Source organism: Elephas maximus, chromosome 6, assembly GCF_024166365.1.
Source record: "Elephas maximus indicus isolate mEleMax1 chromosome 6, mEleMax1 primary haplotype, whole genome shotgun sequence".
In the NCBI taxonomy this organism is placed as follows: domain Eukaryota; kingdom Metazoa; phylum Chordata; class Mammalia; order Proboscidea; family Elephantidae; genus Elephas; species Elephas maximus.
This window is the reverse complement of record NC_064824.1, coordinates 99078184-99093370: the sequence shown is the minus strand read 5'-3', so window position 1 is coordinate 99093370 and position 15187 is coordinate 99078184. Positions and strand designations below refer to the sequence as shown.

The window sequence follows — 15187 nt, the reverse complement described above, 5'->3', positions numbered from 1 at the left end:
GCAAAAACCAGTTTCAGTCTCCACTGACCTCTCTGGGTTCTTGCACTCATTAGGTCCCTTATCTGAGCTTTTCTTCAGTTCCTACTAGCTAGCAAATGCATTCAAGGCTTTTTGTTTGTTTTATCCAGTTAACTTAATTTTTTTTTTCAGTAATAGGATTGATCATGCTCCCAGTACATCATGTTGCAAGAAGTGGAATTGTGTTTATCTTTACATTATTTATATAAATATATATATATATATATATACACACACACATAGTTTTTGGATGAAATACATGCATCATGGTCCCAAATTAGAAAGGTATAAAAGGCTAAAAGGAGAGTAAGTCTCTCTTTCTCCTCTGTGTCCCTCCCCAGAGCTAATATAATACCACTGTCTTGGATAATTAGAATTTAATTATTTCAAAAGAGCTACTTATTACTAAAATACAGCAAAATGCTGTAATGAAATACTATTCTATTCTAATTTAGATACATCGTACATACAGGTTTTTTGGCAAACAGCAATTTTTAAAGCAAAAATCACAATGTAAGCTCAATATAAATACTAAGAGTGATGACAATTCAACTGTCATCCATTTTTTTCTGTCTTTTTGGAATTGGGAATGGAATGCAGCAGGTATATCAAAACTTCTGGTAGCCTCCGTGAGAGCAGATCTTGACTGAAGCTAATTGCTGCTATGGAGTGACCAACAGAGCTATTTAGGACAGCAGTAACTGGAGTCACCAGGAAGGTAATACAAATACATTTTAAAGTCCTTTATCTCTTAAGTCTCAAAGCACCGTACATGACAAAAGTGGGCATTTTAAATAGCAAAAGAAATATCCACAATGAATGTATAACAATTAATATTTATGCACAAAATACCATTGGTTCTGTTGCTATTGATATTTTGTGTTGGTATTTTGCACCTCACTCGAGCCATGATATTTTCAATCACCTCATATGCGTGTAAAAGCTGGACACTAATAAGGAAGACTGAAGAACTGATGCATTAAAACAATGGTGTTGGCGAAGAATACTGAATATACCATGGACTCCCAGAAGAACGAACAATCTGTCTTGCAAGTAGTACAGCCAGAATGCTCCCTAGAAGTGAGAATGGCAAGACTCTGTCTCAGGTACTTCGGACATGTTATCAGGAGGGACCAGTCCCTGGAGAAGGACATCATGCTTGGTAAAGTAGAGGATCAGCAAAAGAAAGGAAAACCCTCAGTGAGATGGACTGACATAGCAACTGTAACAATGGCCTCAGTCACAGCAATGATTGTGAGGATGGCTCAGGACCGGGCAGTGTTTCATTTTGTTGTACACAGGGTTGCTGTGAGCCAGAACCAACTCGACAGTATCTAACAACAAAAAGAACATAACAACATGTACAAAATAGCAGAGCAACCATCTTTATGAGGCAAAAACTACAGGAGATCCATGGAGACATAACTAGAAACACAATAAGTAATAGATTTTAATATCTACTCTCAGTATGAGACAGTTCAAAAACATAAATAAGGAGACAGAAGATCTCTACAACATAGTCAATAGGGTAAATCTTAGATACACACTGAATTCTAATAGAGAATACAAAGAAGTCCTGGTGGTGCAGTGATTCAGTGCTCAGCTGCTACCTGCAAGCCAGCAGTCCAAACTCACCAGCTGCTCTACAGCAGAAAGGTGTGGCAGTCTGCTTCCGGAAAGATTACAGCCTTGGAACCCTATGGGACAGTTCTACTCTGTCCTATGGGGTCGTTATGAGTTGGAATTGACTCAACAGCAATGGGATCAACAGAAAATACACATTTTTCTCAAGTACTCACAGCACAGTTAAAAAAGCTGATCATATACTAGGTCACAAAGAAAACATCATTAATTTCCATAAGGTAGAAATACTACAAAAAAAACCTCTAAGCACAATGTAACAAAATTAGAACTTGCAAATGAAAACTGAAATTTAAAAAAATCTTCCTATTAAACAAATCCTGAGTAAAAGGGGAAATTAACAAATAATAAAAATGAAAACACTATGTATTGGAATCTATGGGGAGCATTTAAAGCACTGATCAGAGGAAAATTCATTTGCACTAAACAGTTTTACCAACGTAAGCAAAAGAATAAAAATAAATTGGTTGAATTCCCACTTCCAAAAACTAGAAAACAAAAACAAAATAAACTAAAGAAAACTCTGTTCACAAAGAAGGAAGGAGTAGAGAAAAAACAGGAACTAAATGCACAGAATAAAAAAAACAGTATATCTAATTCCAAAACCAAACCAAACCCACTGCTGTCAAGTTGCTTCCAACTCATAGCAGCCCCACAGGCTTTTCAATGCTATAAATCTCTATGGAAGCAGACTGTCACATCTTTTTCCCGCAGAGCCGCTGGTGGTTTCAAATCACAAACTTTTGATTAGCAGTTGATTGCTTTAACCACTGTGCCACCCAGGCTCCTGTAGATGTAATCAGTAAATCAAAATCCTGATTTTTTTTTTTTTAGAAAAGTTAACAAAATAGACAAACCACTAGCTAAACTTGCAGAAGAAAATGAGGAAAAGTACAAATATAAAAAACGATAAATGACAAAGGAGAAACAATCATTGAAAGATATTTAAAAATTCATAAGATTCTCTGTAGACTTCTAAGCAAATAAATTTCAAAACCTAGCTGAAATGGATAATTTCCTATGGAAATACAAATAGCTACAACTGATCCCGTTAGAGTGAGAAAGCTTAAACGGACCAATTTTCTCAAGAGAAATAGTGTTGTTAAGGAACTGCTCTATAAAACAGGAGCCCTGGTGGTGCAGCAGTTAGAAGCTCAGTTGCTAACCAAAAGGTCAGCAGTTTGAATCTACCAGCTGCTCCTTGGAATCCCTATGGGGCAATTTTACTCTGTCTTATAGGGCTTTTTTTTATAGGGCTACTATGAGTCAGAATCGACTCGACAGCACTGGGTTTCTGGTATGAGTCAGAATCAATTCAACGGCAATGGGATTCCACAAAAAATGCACCACGTCTAGATGGTTTCAGTGAGGAATTCTACCAAATATTCAAAGACCAGATTGTCTCAATGCTCCATAAATTATTTCAAAGCATCCTTTTATGAAATAAGTATAATATTGATACTTGGCCAGATAAAGAGAGTTAAAAAAAAGAAAACTATAGACCCATATCACTTATGGATATTGGTGCATATATTCTAACAAAGTATTTTAGGGAACAAACTCCAACATCACATTATGGAAAACATCTACCATGACCCAGTGGGATTTATTCCAGGAATGCAAGGTTGAATCAATATTAAAAACCCATCACCATACACCATGGTAATGAATCTAAGCAAATAAAGAATAGGATTATCTCCATAGATCCTGACAAAGCTTTTGAGAAAATTGTACACTTGTTCATGATAAAAACATTCAAGAACTGAAAGACACTTTCTTAACATGATAAATTATATATATACATATACAAAATCATCCCAGATCTTGGTTACTAAACACCATTCTCCAATCAAAGGAACCAGGCTCCTTAGAAAAGTGCCTGATTCCAGGACTTTGGCAGGAAAAACTTGAGTCTGAAAAACCTTTGTGTCAGAAAATAAGGAACTGTTCAAAATAGTATGTGGTTTTGTTGAAAAGACACAGGAGCCAACCTGAAAGAACTCCTAATGGCCAAAGTTCAAATAATTTCATCAACAAAATAATCACGGTATTGGATTTAAATAAATGGGGGAGAAGAGACAGCTCTGCTTTACAGAAGGATTCTCATTAATAACCGTAGAAGGAAGTAGGCAAATAGAAAATCATTGGGCAAGCATCACAGTAATAACTTGTTGCAGGTGAGATCTACCAATGGATGGTAAAATCAGTGGCTGGAAATCTGAGAACAGGATGCACAGACTGAAAGCATCTCTCCCCCAATGTTCATAAATTCTAGAAGACAAGACAGCAACTTTACAGTCACCCAAACAATTTACTTCAGAAGTGTCCAATACTAATTCAGGAATGAGTTTTTAAGAATATATTTTACAATGGTATATTAAAACCACTTTAATATCACAGAAATACTAACCTTTTGAGACTTGGCTCTTTTAAAGAGAGAGGAATACATCTTCTTCTTCTGCCTGGCAGTTCTGAAGATGGATCTTCTGCCTTTTCAGATTGAGGAGTGTTACTTGAAACAAAACTAGTATTCGTTAAGTCCTGTAGCGTTCTATCACCTAAAGAGAACATATTTTCACAAATATTTGTAAAAAAAAAAAATAAATAATAGTAGATATAGAAAATATACACCTACTCCTTACTTATCAACTATCTTGTTATCTGACGTTTCACATTCGAATAGTAAAAAATCTACTATGCGCCTGTTTCATGCATTAACGAGGAGCCAGGCAGAGGGGGTAGCAGAGGGTGAGGTCTGTGAGAAGGAGTGAGGCCAGCAGGCCACCTGCGGTTCATATTACCCAGGTCAGGTGAAGGCGCCAGGCCAGACCCCAGGCAAGCGAGAGCAGACTGTGGGAGACTGGTCCGCGGGAGTCGAGTACAGGCGCTCGGAAATCTTTTCTTCCAAAGAGGCCCTCTGCTACCTCTGCAGCTCTGCTGGGCCCAGGCGGCTGCACCTTACCAGCCCGTAGGCCCGGGAGCCGCCCACCACTGAGGCCTTTCTCTGGGGCTGGCTGAGAGGGATGGTAGGGAGGCGAGGCACTGCGATCCACGGGAAACCTGGGGCGTGGCCTGGTGATGGCTGGCCCTTGCTGCTCGGAGGTAGCCGGCAACCTCCGACCACCATCACCACCACCACCTTGGATTCTGACGTGGTGGGGAAGGTGTGGTGGGCCAGTGGGGCCCGCCCAGGCACGCACATTCTAAGACGCACTGGGGGCGCCCGATGAGCGGCGAGCAACCAGGGGGACACCGGTGCCAAAGAGTGGACACGGTCCAACTCTTGCATAAAGCTGATTTTTGTATAACGGCCTGGTCTTTGGAACCTAACCATGTCAAGTGAGCAGTGGGTGTAGTGGTTTGCAAATCATGGTCAACACATTTTAAAACTTAACAATTTTCAAGTTATCATTTTAAATGTTACAATAATAGCAATAAAATATTTGTAAATCAGTTAAAATTTTTCCAATAATTTTGAGAGGAAAAGTAGCCTCTAACATTTTTATTCTGAATTTGCACATGGGCTGATAAAAATTCTTCACGGTTCAACTCTGTTCAGAAACTTGCACAAATGACTGCACACTCATTCATGTGTCATTGATTGTGCAGTGAAGGCACCATGAAGAGGACAGAGATGAAAAATGGGTCACCAGTTCTCTAACATAGCCTACCTACAATTCTAGACCTTCATACTTCTTTTGCTTCAGTGTTATCTTTTACCTTTTGCCTGGAACAGCCTTACCATCAAAATCCTTGTGTCCTATATACATATATTGAAATGTTAGGGTCCCTGTAGAAAATTCTTATTGATACGGAAATGTCTAATTTGAGATGAAGAAAAAAAGTGGGATACAAAACTTTATATATAGTATGATTTCAAATATAAACTTTAAAATCCACACATTAACGTACGGATGCATACGTCAAAATGTTGACTGTAGTTCCTCCATGTGATTTTTTTCCTGCTTTTTTCTGATTCTTTACCTTCAATTTTTTGCAATAAATTAATATTATTTTAATAACTGGGGAAAAATAAAAAAGAAACACTAAAGGTAAAAATCCTACCTATCCTTCAGGGCCTGAAATGCTACTCAATTTGCGAAGTATTTGTAAATTCCTCTAGTCAAAATTATTCTCCATCATAACCTGTTAGCATAATGTTTGTGCTTTCATTAAAGTACTAACCACATTTCACACCTCCATTTGTTACTTTTACATGACTGTATGCAGAGAAGAATTGGTACTGTTTATATTTTAATCTTCTACAATACCTAGTTCAATGATTTGATCACATAAAATATAAGTGCTACTGAATGGGAAAATAGGCCTGCCCTTAAGAAACTTGTAATTGTCTTTGGTAAAATAAAACCAGTGGAATTCATTATTATATTCACTTAAAACACTTAATTTTCTTCAAACATATGAAAAAGGATCGTGATCCAAATTCCAATGGCATTTTTTAACAAGATGGAGAAACAAATCACCAACTTCACATGAATAGGGAAGAGACCCTGGATAAGTAAAGCATTACTGAAGAACAACAAAATAGGGGCCTCACACTACCTGATTTTAGAACCTATTATACTGCTACAGTAGTCAAAACGGCCTGGTACTGGTACAACAACAGATACATAGACCAATGGAACAGAACTGAGAACCCAGACATGAATCCATCCACCTGTGAGCAGCTGATATTTGACGAAGGTCCAAAGTCTGTTAAATGGGGAAAAGATAGTTTCTTTAACAAATGGTACTGGTGTAACTAGATATCTATCTACAAAAAAATGAAACAGGACCCATACCTCACACCATACACAAAAATAAACTCAAAATGGATCAAAGACCTAAATATAAAATCTAAAATGGCAAAGATCATGGAAGAAAAAAATAGGGACAACATTAGGAGCCCTAATATATGGCATAAATAGTATACAAACCATAACAAACAATGCACAAACACCAGAAGAGAAACTAGATAAGTGGGAGTTCCTAAGAATCATTTATGCTCATCAAAGGACTTTACCAAAAGAGTAAAAACAGAACCTACAGACTGGGAAAAATTTTAGGTATGACATATTCAATAAGGGTCTATTTTCTAAAATCTACAAGATACTGCAACACATCAACAACGAAAGGACAAATAATCCAATTTAAAAATGGTCGAAGGATATGTACAGACATTTCACCAAAGAAGACAATCCGGCAGCTAACGACACATGAGGAAATGCTCTTGATCATTAGCTGTTGTTGTTGTTGTTAGATCCCATCGAGTTGCCTCTGACTCATAGCAACCCTATGTACAACAGAACAAAACACTGCCTGGTCCTGTGCCATTAGAGAAAGGCAAATCAAAACTACAATGAGATACTATCTCACCCCAACAAGGCTGGCACTAATCCAAAAAACACAAAATAATAAATGTTGGAGAGGTTGTAGAGAGATCAGAACACTTATACGCTGCTGGGAGGAATATAAAATGGCACCACCACTTTGGAAAATGATTTGGCACTTCCTTAAAAAGCTAGAAATAGAAATATTATATCATCCAGCAATCCCACACCTAGGACTATATGCTACAGAAATACGAGCTGTCACAGGAATAGGCATATGCACACTCATGTTCATTGCAGCATTGTTCACAATAGCAAAAGACAGAAACAACCTAGGTGCCCATCAACAGACGAATGGATAAACAAATTATGGAATATACACAATGGAATACTATGCAACGATAAAGAACAATGACGAATCTGTGAAACATCTCCCAACATGGGTGAATCTGGAAGGCATTATGCTGAGTGAAATTAGTCAGTCACAAAAGACAAACATTCCATGAGACCACAATTATAAGAACTCAAGAAAGGGTGTAAACACTGAAAAAAGCATTCTTTGATAGTTATGAGGGTAGGGAGGGAGGGGAAGGGGAATTCACTAACTAGATAGTAGACCAGGATCAACTTCAGTGAAGGAAAGGAAAACACACAATATAGGGGAAGTCTGCACAACTGGACCAAAGCAAAAGCTAAGAAATTTCCTGGACACACCCAAACACTTTGAGGGACGGAGTACCTGGGGCTGGAGCCTGGGGACCACTGTTCAGGGGACATCCAGGTCAATTGGCATAACAAAGTTTATTAAGAAAATGTTCTACATTCCACTTTAGTGAGTGGCATCTGGGTCTTAAAAGCTTGCGTGCAGCCATCTAAGATGCATCAATTGGTCCCATCCTACTAGGAGCAAAGGAGAATGAAGAAAACCAAAGACACAAGGAAAATGTTAGTCCAAGAGACTAAAGGACCACATAAACCACAGACTCCATCAGCCTGAGATCAGAACTAGATGGTGCCAGGCTACCACCAATGACCGCCCTGACAGGGAACACAACAGAGTCCCGAAGAAAAGTGTAGAGCAGAACTCAATTCACATAAAAAGACCAGACTTAAGGGTCTGACAGAGACTGGGAAGAACCCTCAAAACTATGACCCCCAGACACTCTGTTAACCCAGAACTAAATGGTTCCTGAAGCCTACTCTTCAAAGATTAGACAGGACTATAAAACAAAAAATAATACATGTGAACAGTGTGCTTCTTAGTTCAATCAGATACACAAGACCAAATGGGCAGCTCCTGTCAGGAGGCAGGATGAGAAGGCAGAAAGGGACAGGAACAGGTTGAAAGGACACAAGGAACCCGGGGTGGAATGGAGGAGTGTGCTGTCACATCGTGGGGACTGCAATTAATCTCACCAAACAATATGTGCATAAATTTTTGTAGGAGAAATTAACTTCAGCTGTAAATTTTCACCTAAAGCACAATTAAAAAAAGAAAAAGAAAAGTAATAGGAAATTACCTAACGCCACTAACAGAAAAGTTTGTGGTAAAGGCCAAATCAGTTTTGTAGGCCGTAAACACCCAAGATACTCTCACTGGTCTCTTCTCAAAGTATTACACTTTCTTTAAATTCCTTTGCGTTGTTTTTATAGGTCAGGCTATACAGGTATATACTGTTTTAAAATTCCATAAAAAATGTCAATTAAAACAGGAAATACCTTACTGTCTAAGTGAAGGGGAAAAAAATAAAGACATGATTATATCTGGTATTGACTTACCTATTCCTGATTTTTGTGTTCTCCGGATGACTTTAAATTTCATCTCTCTCATCTTCTCGTGTACATCATCACTTACATGAAAGACTGGTGAGCTTGTTGGAACAAAACTTTCTCTTACTGTATTTTTACTAGAAGAAATACTCAAAGGTGTTGAATCCTCAAAAACAGTGTTAGAAGAATCTTGTATTTTAGGTAAATGTATTTGCGATAAAGATTTAAACGCCTTTCTGTAAAAGTCTGGCTCAATTTTGACAACTTTCTCATTCTCCAAAATTTTTTCCTTATCAACTTGTTCAGATTCAACTAAATTTCCCTGAACAGTGTTTGATATTATCTCCATTTCTTCATGACTATCTGGAGAAGGATTTCTGTCGGTCTTCCTTTTCTTTGATTTGGGTGTCATTTTATTTACTTTTTTGACCTGGCATTCTCCTATCACTTCTACAAAGGGGAAATCTCTTTTTTTATTCAGAGTCCTAGTGCTTTGCCTCTGATTTCCATGTAGTTCAATTTGGCTTCTAGCATTAGAATCTGACTCATTAGTACTTTGTTTTAAACCTGACTCTAAGGAGACGGAAGTCTGTGAACAATCTGTTAACTTCAAACTAGTTTTGTGCTTACCTTTAGGCAAAATGTTCTTTGCCTTGCCTGATGATTCTTTCCTATGCTTTTTAATTAGTTTGTAAGGACTGGGTATTTGATCACAATTTTCCTTTTCATTACTGTTGATTTCCATACAGTATCCACTGCTAATGCGTTGGCATTCAGGTCTCCCTTTATATTTACTTATTTTAAAATCAAGATTGCTGTCTGGACCATGCATACCTTTGTCATTATCGTCATATATTTGGTTCATTTCAGCAATTACTTCTGTTTTCCGATTTCTTTTCTGCCGAAATTTCTTATTTGTTTTTGATTCATTTTGCGGAGCAGGCTGCATATCTGTGACATGCTTTTTCAAACCCAACACATTCCGGGTCTCATAATCATATACATCTCCATTATCCTTGGTGGAAAGATCAGCTGTTTGAAATTCATTTGTGATTTCTAGGTCTTTAGAAACGGTTTCTTTATCCTTTTGGGTTAGGGAAGAGAATTTCCCGTTTTCTGGGTTATTCTCATATATTTGGTTCATTTCAGAAATTGGGTCATATACACTTTCATTGTTATAGTCATTTATTTGGTTCACTTCAGAAATTGTTTCTGTTTTCCGATTTACTTTCTGCCTAAGCTTATTTATTTTTGATTCATTTTGCTGAGCAGGTTGCATATCAGTGACATGCTTTTTCAAGCCTAAAATATTCTGGGTCTCATAATCACATAGGTTTCCATTACCTCTGGTGGAAGAATCAGCTATTTGAAACTTACTTGCATTTTCCAGGTTTTCAGGGATGGTTTCCTTATTCTTCTGGGTTACAGAAAAGAATTTCCTGTTTTCTGGGTTATTCTCATATATTTGGTTCATTTCAGAAATTATTTCTGTCTTCCGACATACCTTCTGCTTAAGCTTCTTATCTATTTTTGATTCATTTTGATAAGCAGGTTGCATATCATGAACCTGCTTTTTTACCCCTGAAATATTCTGAGTCTCATAATCACATAGGTTTCCAGTATCTTTGGTGGAAAGATCAGGTGTTTGAAACTCATTTGAGTTTTCTAGGTTTTCAAGGATGTCGTTCTTATCCTTTTGGGTTAGGGAAAAAAAGTTACCCTCTTCTGGACAATGAATACCTTTGTTATCATCTGTATGATTCATTTCAGAAATTATTTCTGTCTTCCGGTTTACTTTCTGCCTAAACTTCTTTATCTTTGACTCATTTTGCTGAAGAGGGTACATGTTGGTGATCTCCTTTTGCAAACCCAAAACATTGTGGATCTCCCAGTGGCACAGGTTTCCATTATCTCTGTTGGAAAGAGCAAGTGTTTGAAACTCACTTGAGACTTCCACATTTCCAGAGATGGTTTCTTTATTCTCTTGGGCTTGGAAGAAAAAGTCAACTTTTTCTAGGTCATGCACATCTTTATCATTATTCTCATAGATCTGGTTCATTTCAGAAATTATTTCTGTCTTCCGATTTACTTTATGCCTAAGCTTCTTATTTACTTTTGATTCATTTTGCTGAACAGGTTGCATATCGGTGACATGCTTTTTCAAGCCCCACAAATCCTGGGTCTCACAATTATGTAAATTTCCATTATCTTTGGTGGAAATATCAGCTGTTTGAAATTCATTTGTGATTTCTAGGTTTTCAGAAATGGTTTCTTTATCTTTTTGGTTTGGGATTAAGTTATGTTTTTCTAATTTATTAATCACAAATGTCTGTCTCGAAGCTTTACTTTTATTACAAGTAAGGGAAATCTGACCCATATCAAGTTTATTCTCCTGCTGGAATTTACCGGAACTTTGGGAGAAAGAGCTTATTTCCTCTTGCTCATTCATTAAATACGTTATTTTCCTTTTATCACATTGTGTACTTTGTCCGTCATCCTGATCCAAGTCATTATGAAGGGTTATTTTCTTCGGTATGTTCAAGTGAGCCAGCTGTTCAGAACTGAAGACAAAGTCTGGATCTTCTGAATCGCCTTTGCCATCTACAAAAGCAGATCTCTCTGGCCTGTTTTCAATCTTTTCCTCAATATCCACACCTAAAGTATTTTTAAATTGTTTCTTTGATCTTTCTCTCTTTTTTTTGGAGTTTGAATCTTTTACTTTTCTGAAAGTTTTCATTCCACAATCATTTGTTTTTTTATTACTTCTATTTTTAGTGCATGTTGAAACTGTAATAATTTGGCTTACTTCACCGGCAGTTAAATCCATGTCAGCGTCATACACAGTTTTCTGCAATTGTAAGTCATCATTACCCTGGACTTCATTCATGCCCTCTGCGTTAGGTTCACTAACAGGCTCAGAAGATGAGCCAGGAAGGCACTGTACCTCTTCTTGCATTTTAGTATTTGTTTTATCAGTATGATTATTTATCTCATTACTCCAATTTAAATCCGGATTTGGAATCATTTGTTGATCTAAATCTCCCACAAAAGCAGTGTTTGCAGAGGGATTATTTGACTCCCAAGATGGTACATGCTTCTTCCTTTCAGTCACATTACTAGATGGTTTCTCCTTTCTGTGGCTGATGGACTGGACACTTTTCATCTCACTCATTTGGGAACTCTTGGAACTTTGGTCTGAATGAGAATGGCTTTCTATATAAAACAAATAGAAACAAAGAAAATTCAGAAATAAGTAGTGAAAAGGAATTTACTATTTTAAACAAATGAAATTAGAAAGCAAGCTCTTTCACAGATATGATTTTTGTAGGATGTGTTTTGTTAAGATTGTTATACTATTAAGAATCTGTGCTTATAAAAATAAAGTGTAAATAATCAGAATAATTGTAAGCCACGTTTTACATTTATATCTATGGAAAATACATACTGAAAATTCACTGTGTCTCAGCCCCAACAGTAGGATGATGTACAGCCAAAGTATAGCCACTAACAAATATTTCTAAAGTGGAGGGATGCCAGCAAATGAACCCAAATCACAGTAATAACTCTGATAAAGATAAAAAGGCAATCGACAAGCCACTAAAGTTTATGTAAATATATAATTTTTCAGAAATGAAAAATAATTCTAAGCTCAAAATTCAATATATTTATGGTTCCCTATTCCAACCTGAAAATCTATGACAAATACATAAGCACCACAGAATACAAGCATAGGGTTATCATTTACAAATATCATATTAATAAGTGTCTTCATTTTCTCCTGCTCAACTATTACACAGGCTCGAGCTTTTGTTTTACTATTGAATGATCATGATATTGAAAAAGTCAGTACATCTATGTAGACCCCAATTTTCTTATCTACAAAAAGGAGAAGGTAAACTAAATACGTATATGGGATATTTTGATTCATATGTGTCGTGGACTGAATATGTCTCCCCAAAAATGTGTGTATCCGTTTGTGGTTGTCCTCCATTTTGTGACTGTAATTTATTGTTAAAGAGGGTTAGGGTGGGATTGTAACACCCCTACTAAGGTCACACCCCTGATCCAATGTAAAAGGAGTTTCCCTGGGGTGTCGCCTGTACCACCTTTTATCTTAGAAGAGATAAAAGGAAAAGAAAGCAAGCAGAGAGTTGGGGACCTCATACCACCAAGAAAGCAGCCCCGGGAGCACAGCATGTCCTTTGGACCTGAGGTTCCTGCACTGAGATGCTCCCAGACCAAGGGAAGGCTGATGACAAGGACCATTCTCCAGAGCTGTCAGAAAGAAAGCCTTCCCCTGGGGCTGGCACCCTGAATTTGGACTTCTAGCCTACTGAACTGTGAGAGAATAAACTTATCTTTGTTAAAGCCATCCACTTGCGGTATTTCTGTTATAGCAACACTAGATAACTAAGACAATATGCTAGGAAACCAAGAAAATACTCTTTAGGCCAGCTCATTTCTAAACACTGCTTCTACAGTAATAGTATTAGGCTACTGTGGATCTGACACTTATCAACATATTTACTTTTAAATTAAATATTTCATCAACAGTTTTAAACAGTAGAAATGAGGAAATCTATAAGGGATCTAACTTATTAACTGTCTATACATTATTGACCTCAAGAAGAAAATCAGATAGATACAACTATTTCATATGAATATTCAAAAAGACTTTTTAAAACAATCTCACCTTTGGAAAGTACATCAACAACAGAAGAAATGTGTTCTGAATCCTCTAAACCATGCACATTCTGGTTATTTTCTTTAAGAAATGACAATTCCAAATTATACTGAGTTGATAAAGGTTGTCTCATTGATACCAAAGAAGAAATATCTGGTGATAACTTTGACATAATGTTGCTGTCACTCTGAATTTTCTCTTTATCATGATCCTCCTCATCATCCTCATCATCATTTGAAGTTAATGGAACCCTACAGACAAGTGGGAAATTCTGGAATAAGGAATTTTATATCTTACAAAAATTATTTAGAAAATTGCATGAATAGTGATTTCTATATTCCATTTATTTACGATCCAACCACAAACCCACCTAGGAACCTTTGTGTGCTTAATGAAGATACTAATAGGTAGTTTTTAGTAGCACAGAACTTGGAGTAAAATAGAAATGCTTTCTTATCTCCATAGCCACTAGTTGGGGTATTGGGATAATAATACTAAAGAAATGAATGAAGTCTGAACACCCTTACAAACACCTATATATCATATTTATACTTTTCTTATACTTAGTTCTATGAATACCCAAAACTCTTCCTCTGGCTTCTAACAAGTATAACTGTACATAAAGTTATGTTAGCAATAAGTCTGTTATGTTTCCAAAAAGCATCCACAGAAATGAAAACGATATTCCTATAGTAGTTAAATCTATCAGGGAAAATGGAGACAGAAACTCACAGAAAGGATCTGATAAACCGACATTCTTGAATTCAAAGAACAAAGATTAATACCCCCTAATGCTAAAGATCTTGCCTTGTACTCTAAAAAAAAATCAGATATTTAGAAATTTTTGATAGTGAGAAAAAAATATTGAAAAATATGTAAAATTTAAATGTAATTACTAGCAATGGCATCTCTGAAGTGTTGAAAGAAAGTAACTCCGAATGTAAGATTCTATAATTGCAAATATATCCTTCAAAATGAAGGAGAAATAAAGATGTTTCCAGAAAAGAAACAAAACTAAGCAAATCCATTGCCTGTCAACCTGCACTAAAATAAATAAAAAAGGATTTCTTCAGGCAGAAGTAAAATTATCTCAGAAAGAAATATCAAATGCAGGATAGGTTGTGTACAATAGAAGAGGTAAACATGTAGGTCATTATAAATTCATATTGGCTACACAAAACAACGAAAGTAATTGCTTATGGGATCAAAATACATACAAAATGAAATTACGTAATAATAACAACAAAAGGCAAGACAGGGGAATATGGTGTTTTTAAAGCATTCCAAGGTATTGGAAACCCTGGTGGCGTAGTGGTTAAGTGCTATGGCTGCTAACCAAAGGGTCAGCAGTTTGAATCCACCAGGCACTCCTTGGAAACCCTATGGGGCAGTTCTACTCTGGCCTTATAGGGTCGCTATGAGTCGGAATCGACTTGACAGCATTGGGTTTTTTTTTTTTTAAGATATTAGTATTACTGAGGAAGTGGTAAAATGATTAATTTGTATTAGTGTAATAAATCAAGGATGAATATTGCTATCAATTGGATAATCATAAAGGCACAGTGAAAGATAATAGACAGGAAACCTTAAACAATAAAAAACATTTGTTATTCAATAAAAGAGAAAAAAAGGAACAAGTGGGTCGAATAGAAAATAACTAGGTGATAGATAGAAATCTAAATATATCAGCATATACATTCAATGTAAACAGAGTATTAAAGAAACGAGATATTAAAAACCTCTC

At 36.6% G+C, this 15187-nt stretch overlaps 1 protein-coding gene across 1 annotated transcript in view; it reads right to left on the bottom strand.

Moving 5' to 3' along the window:
- Window positions 1-15187, bottom strand: part of SGO2 (shugoshin 2) — a 34915-nt gene that overhangs the window by 1305 nt on the left and 18423 nt on the right. Inside the window, exons 6-8 of the mRNA XM_049887765.1 lie at window positions 13453-13694; window positions 8769-11972; window positions 4070-4217 (exon numbers count right to left, since the gene is read on the bottom strand). Of these exons, the coding sequence (XP_049743722.1) occupies window positions 4070-4217; window positions 8769-11972; window positions 13453-13694 (3594 nt within the window). The remainder of the gene's footprint in view (window positions 1-4069; window positions 4218-8768; window positions 11973-13452; window positions 13695-15187) is intronic.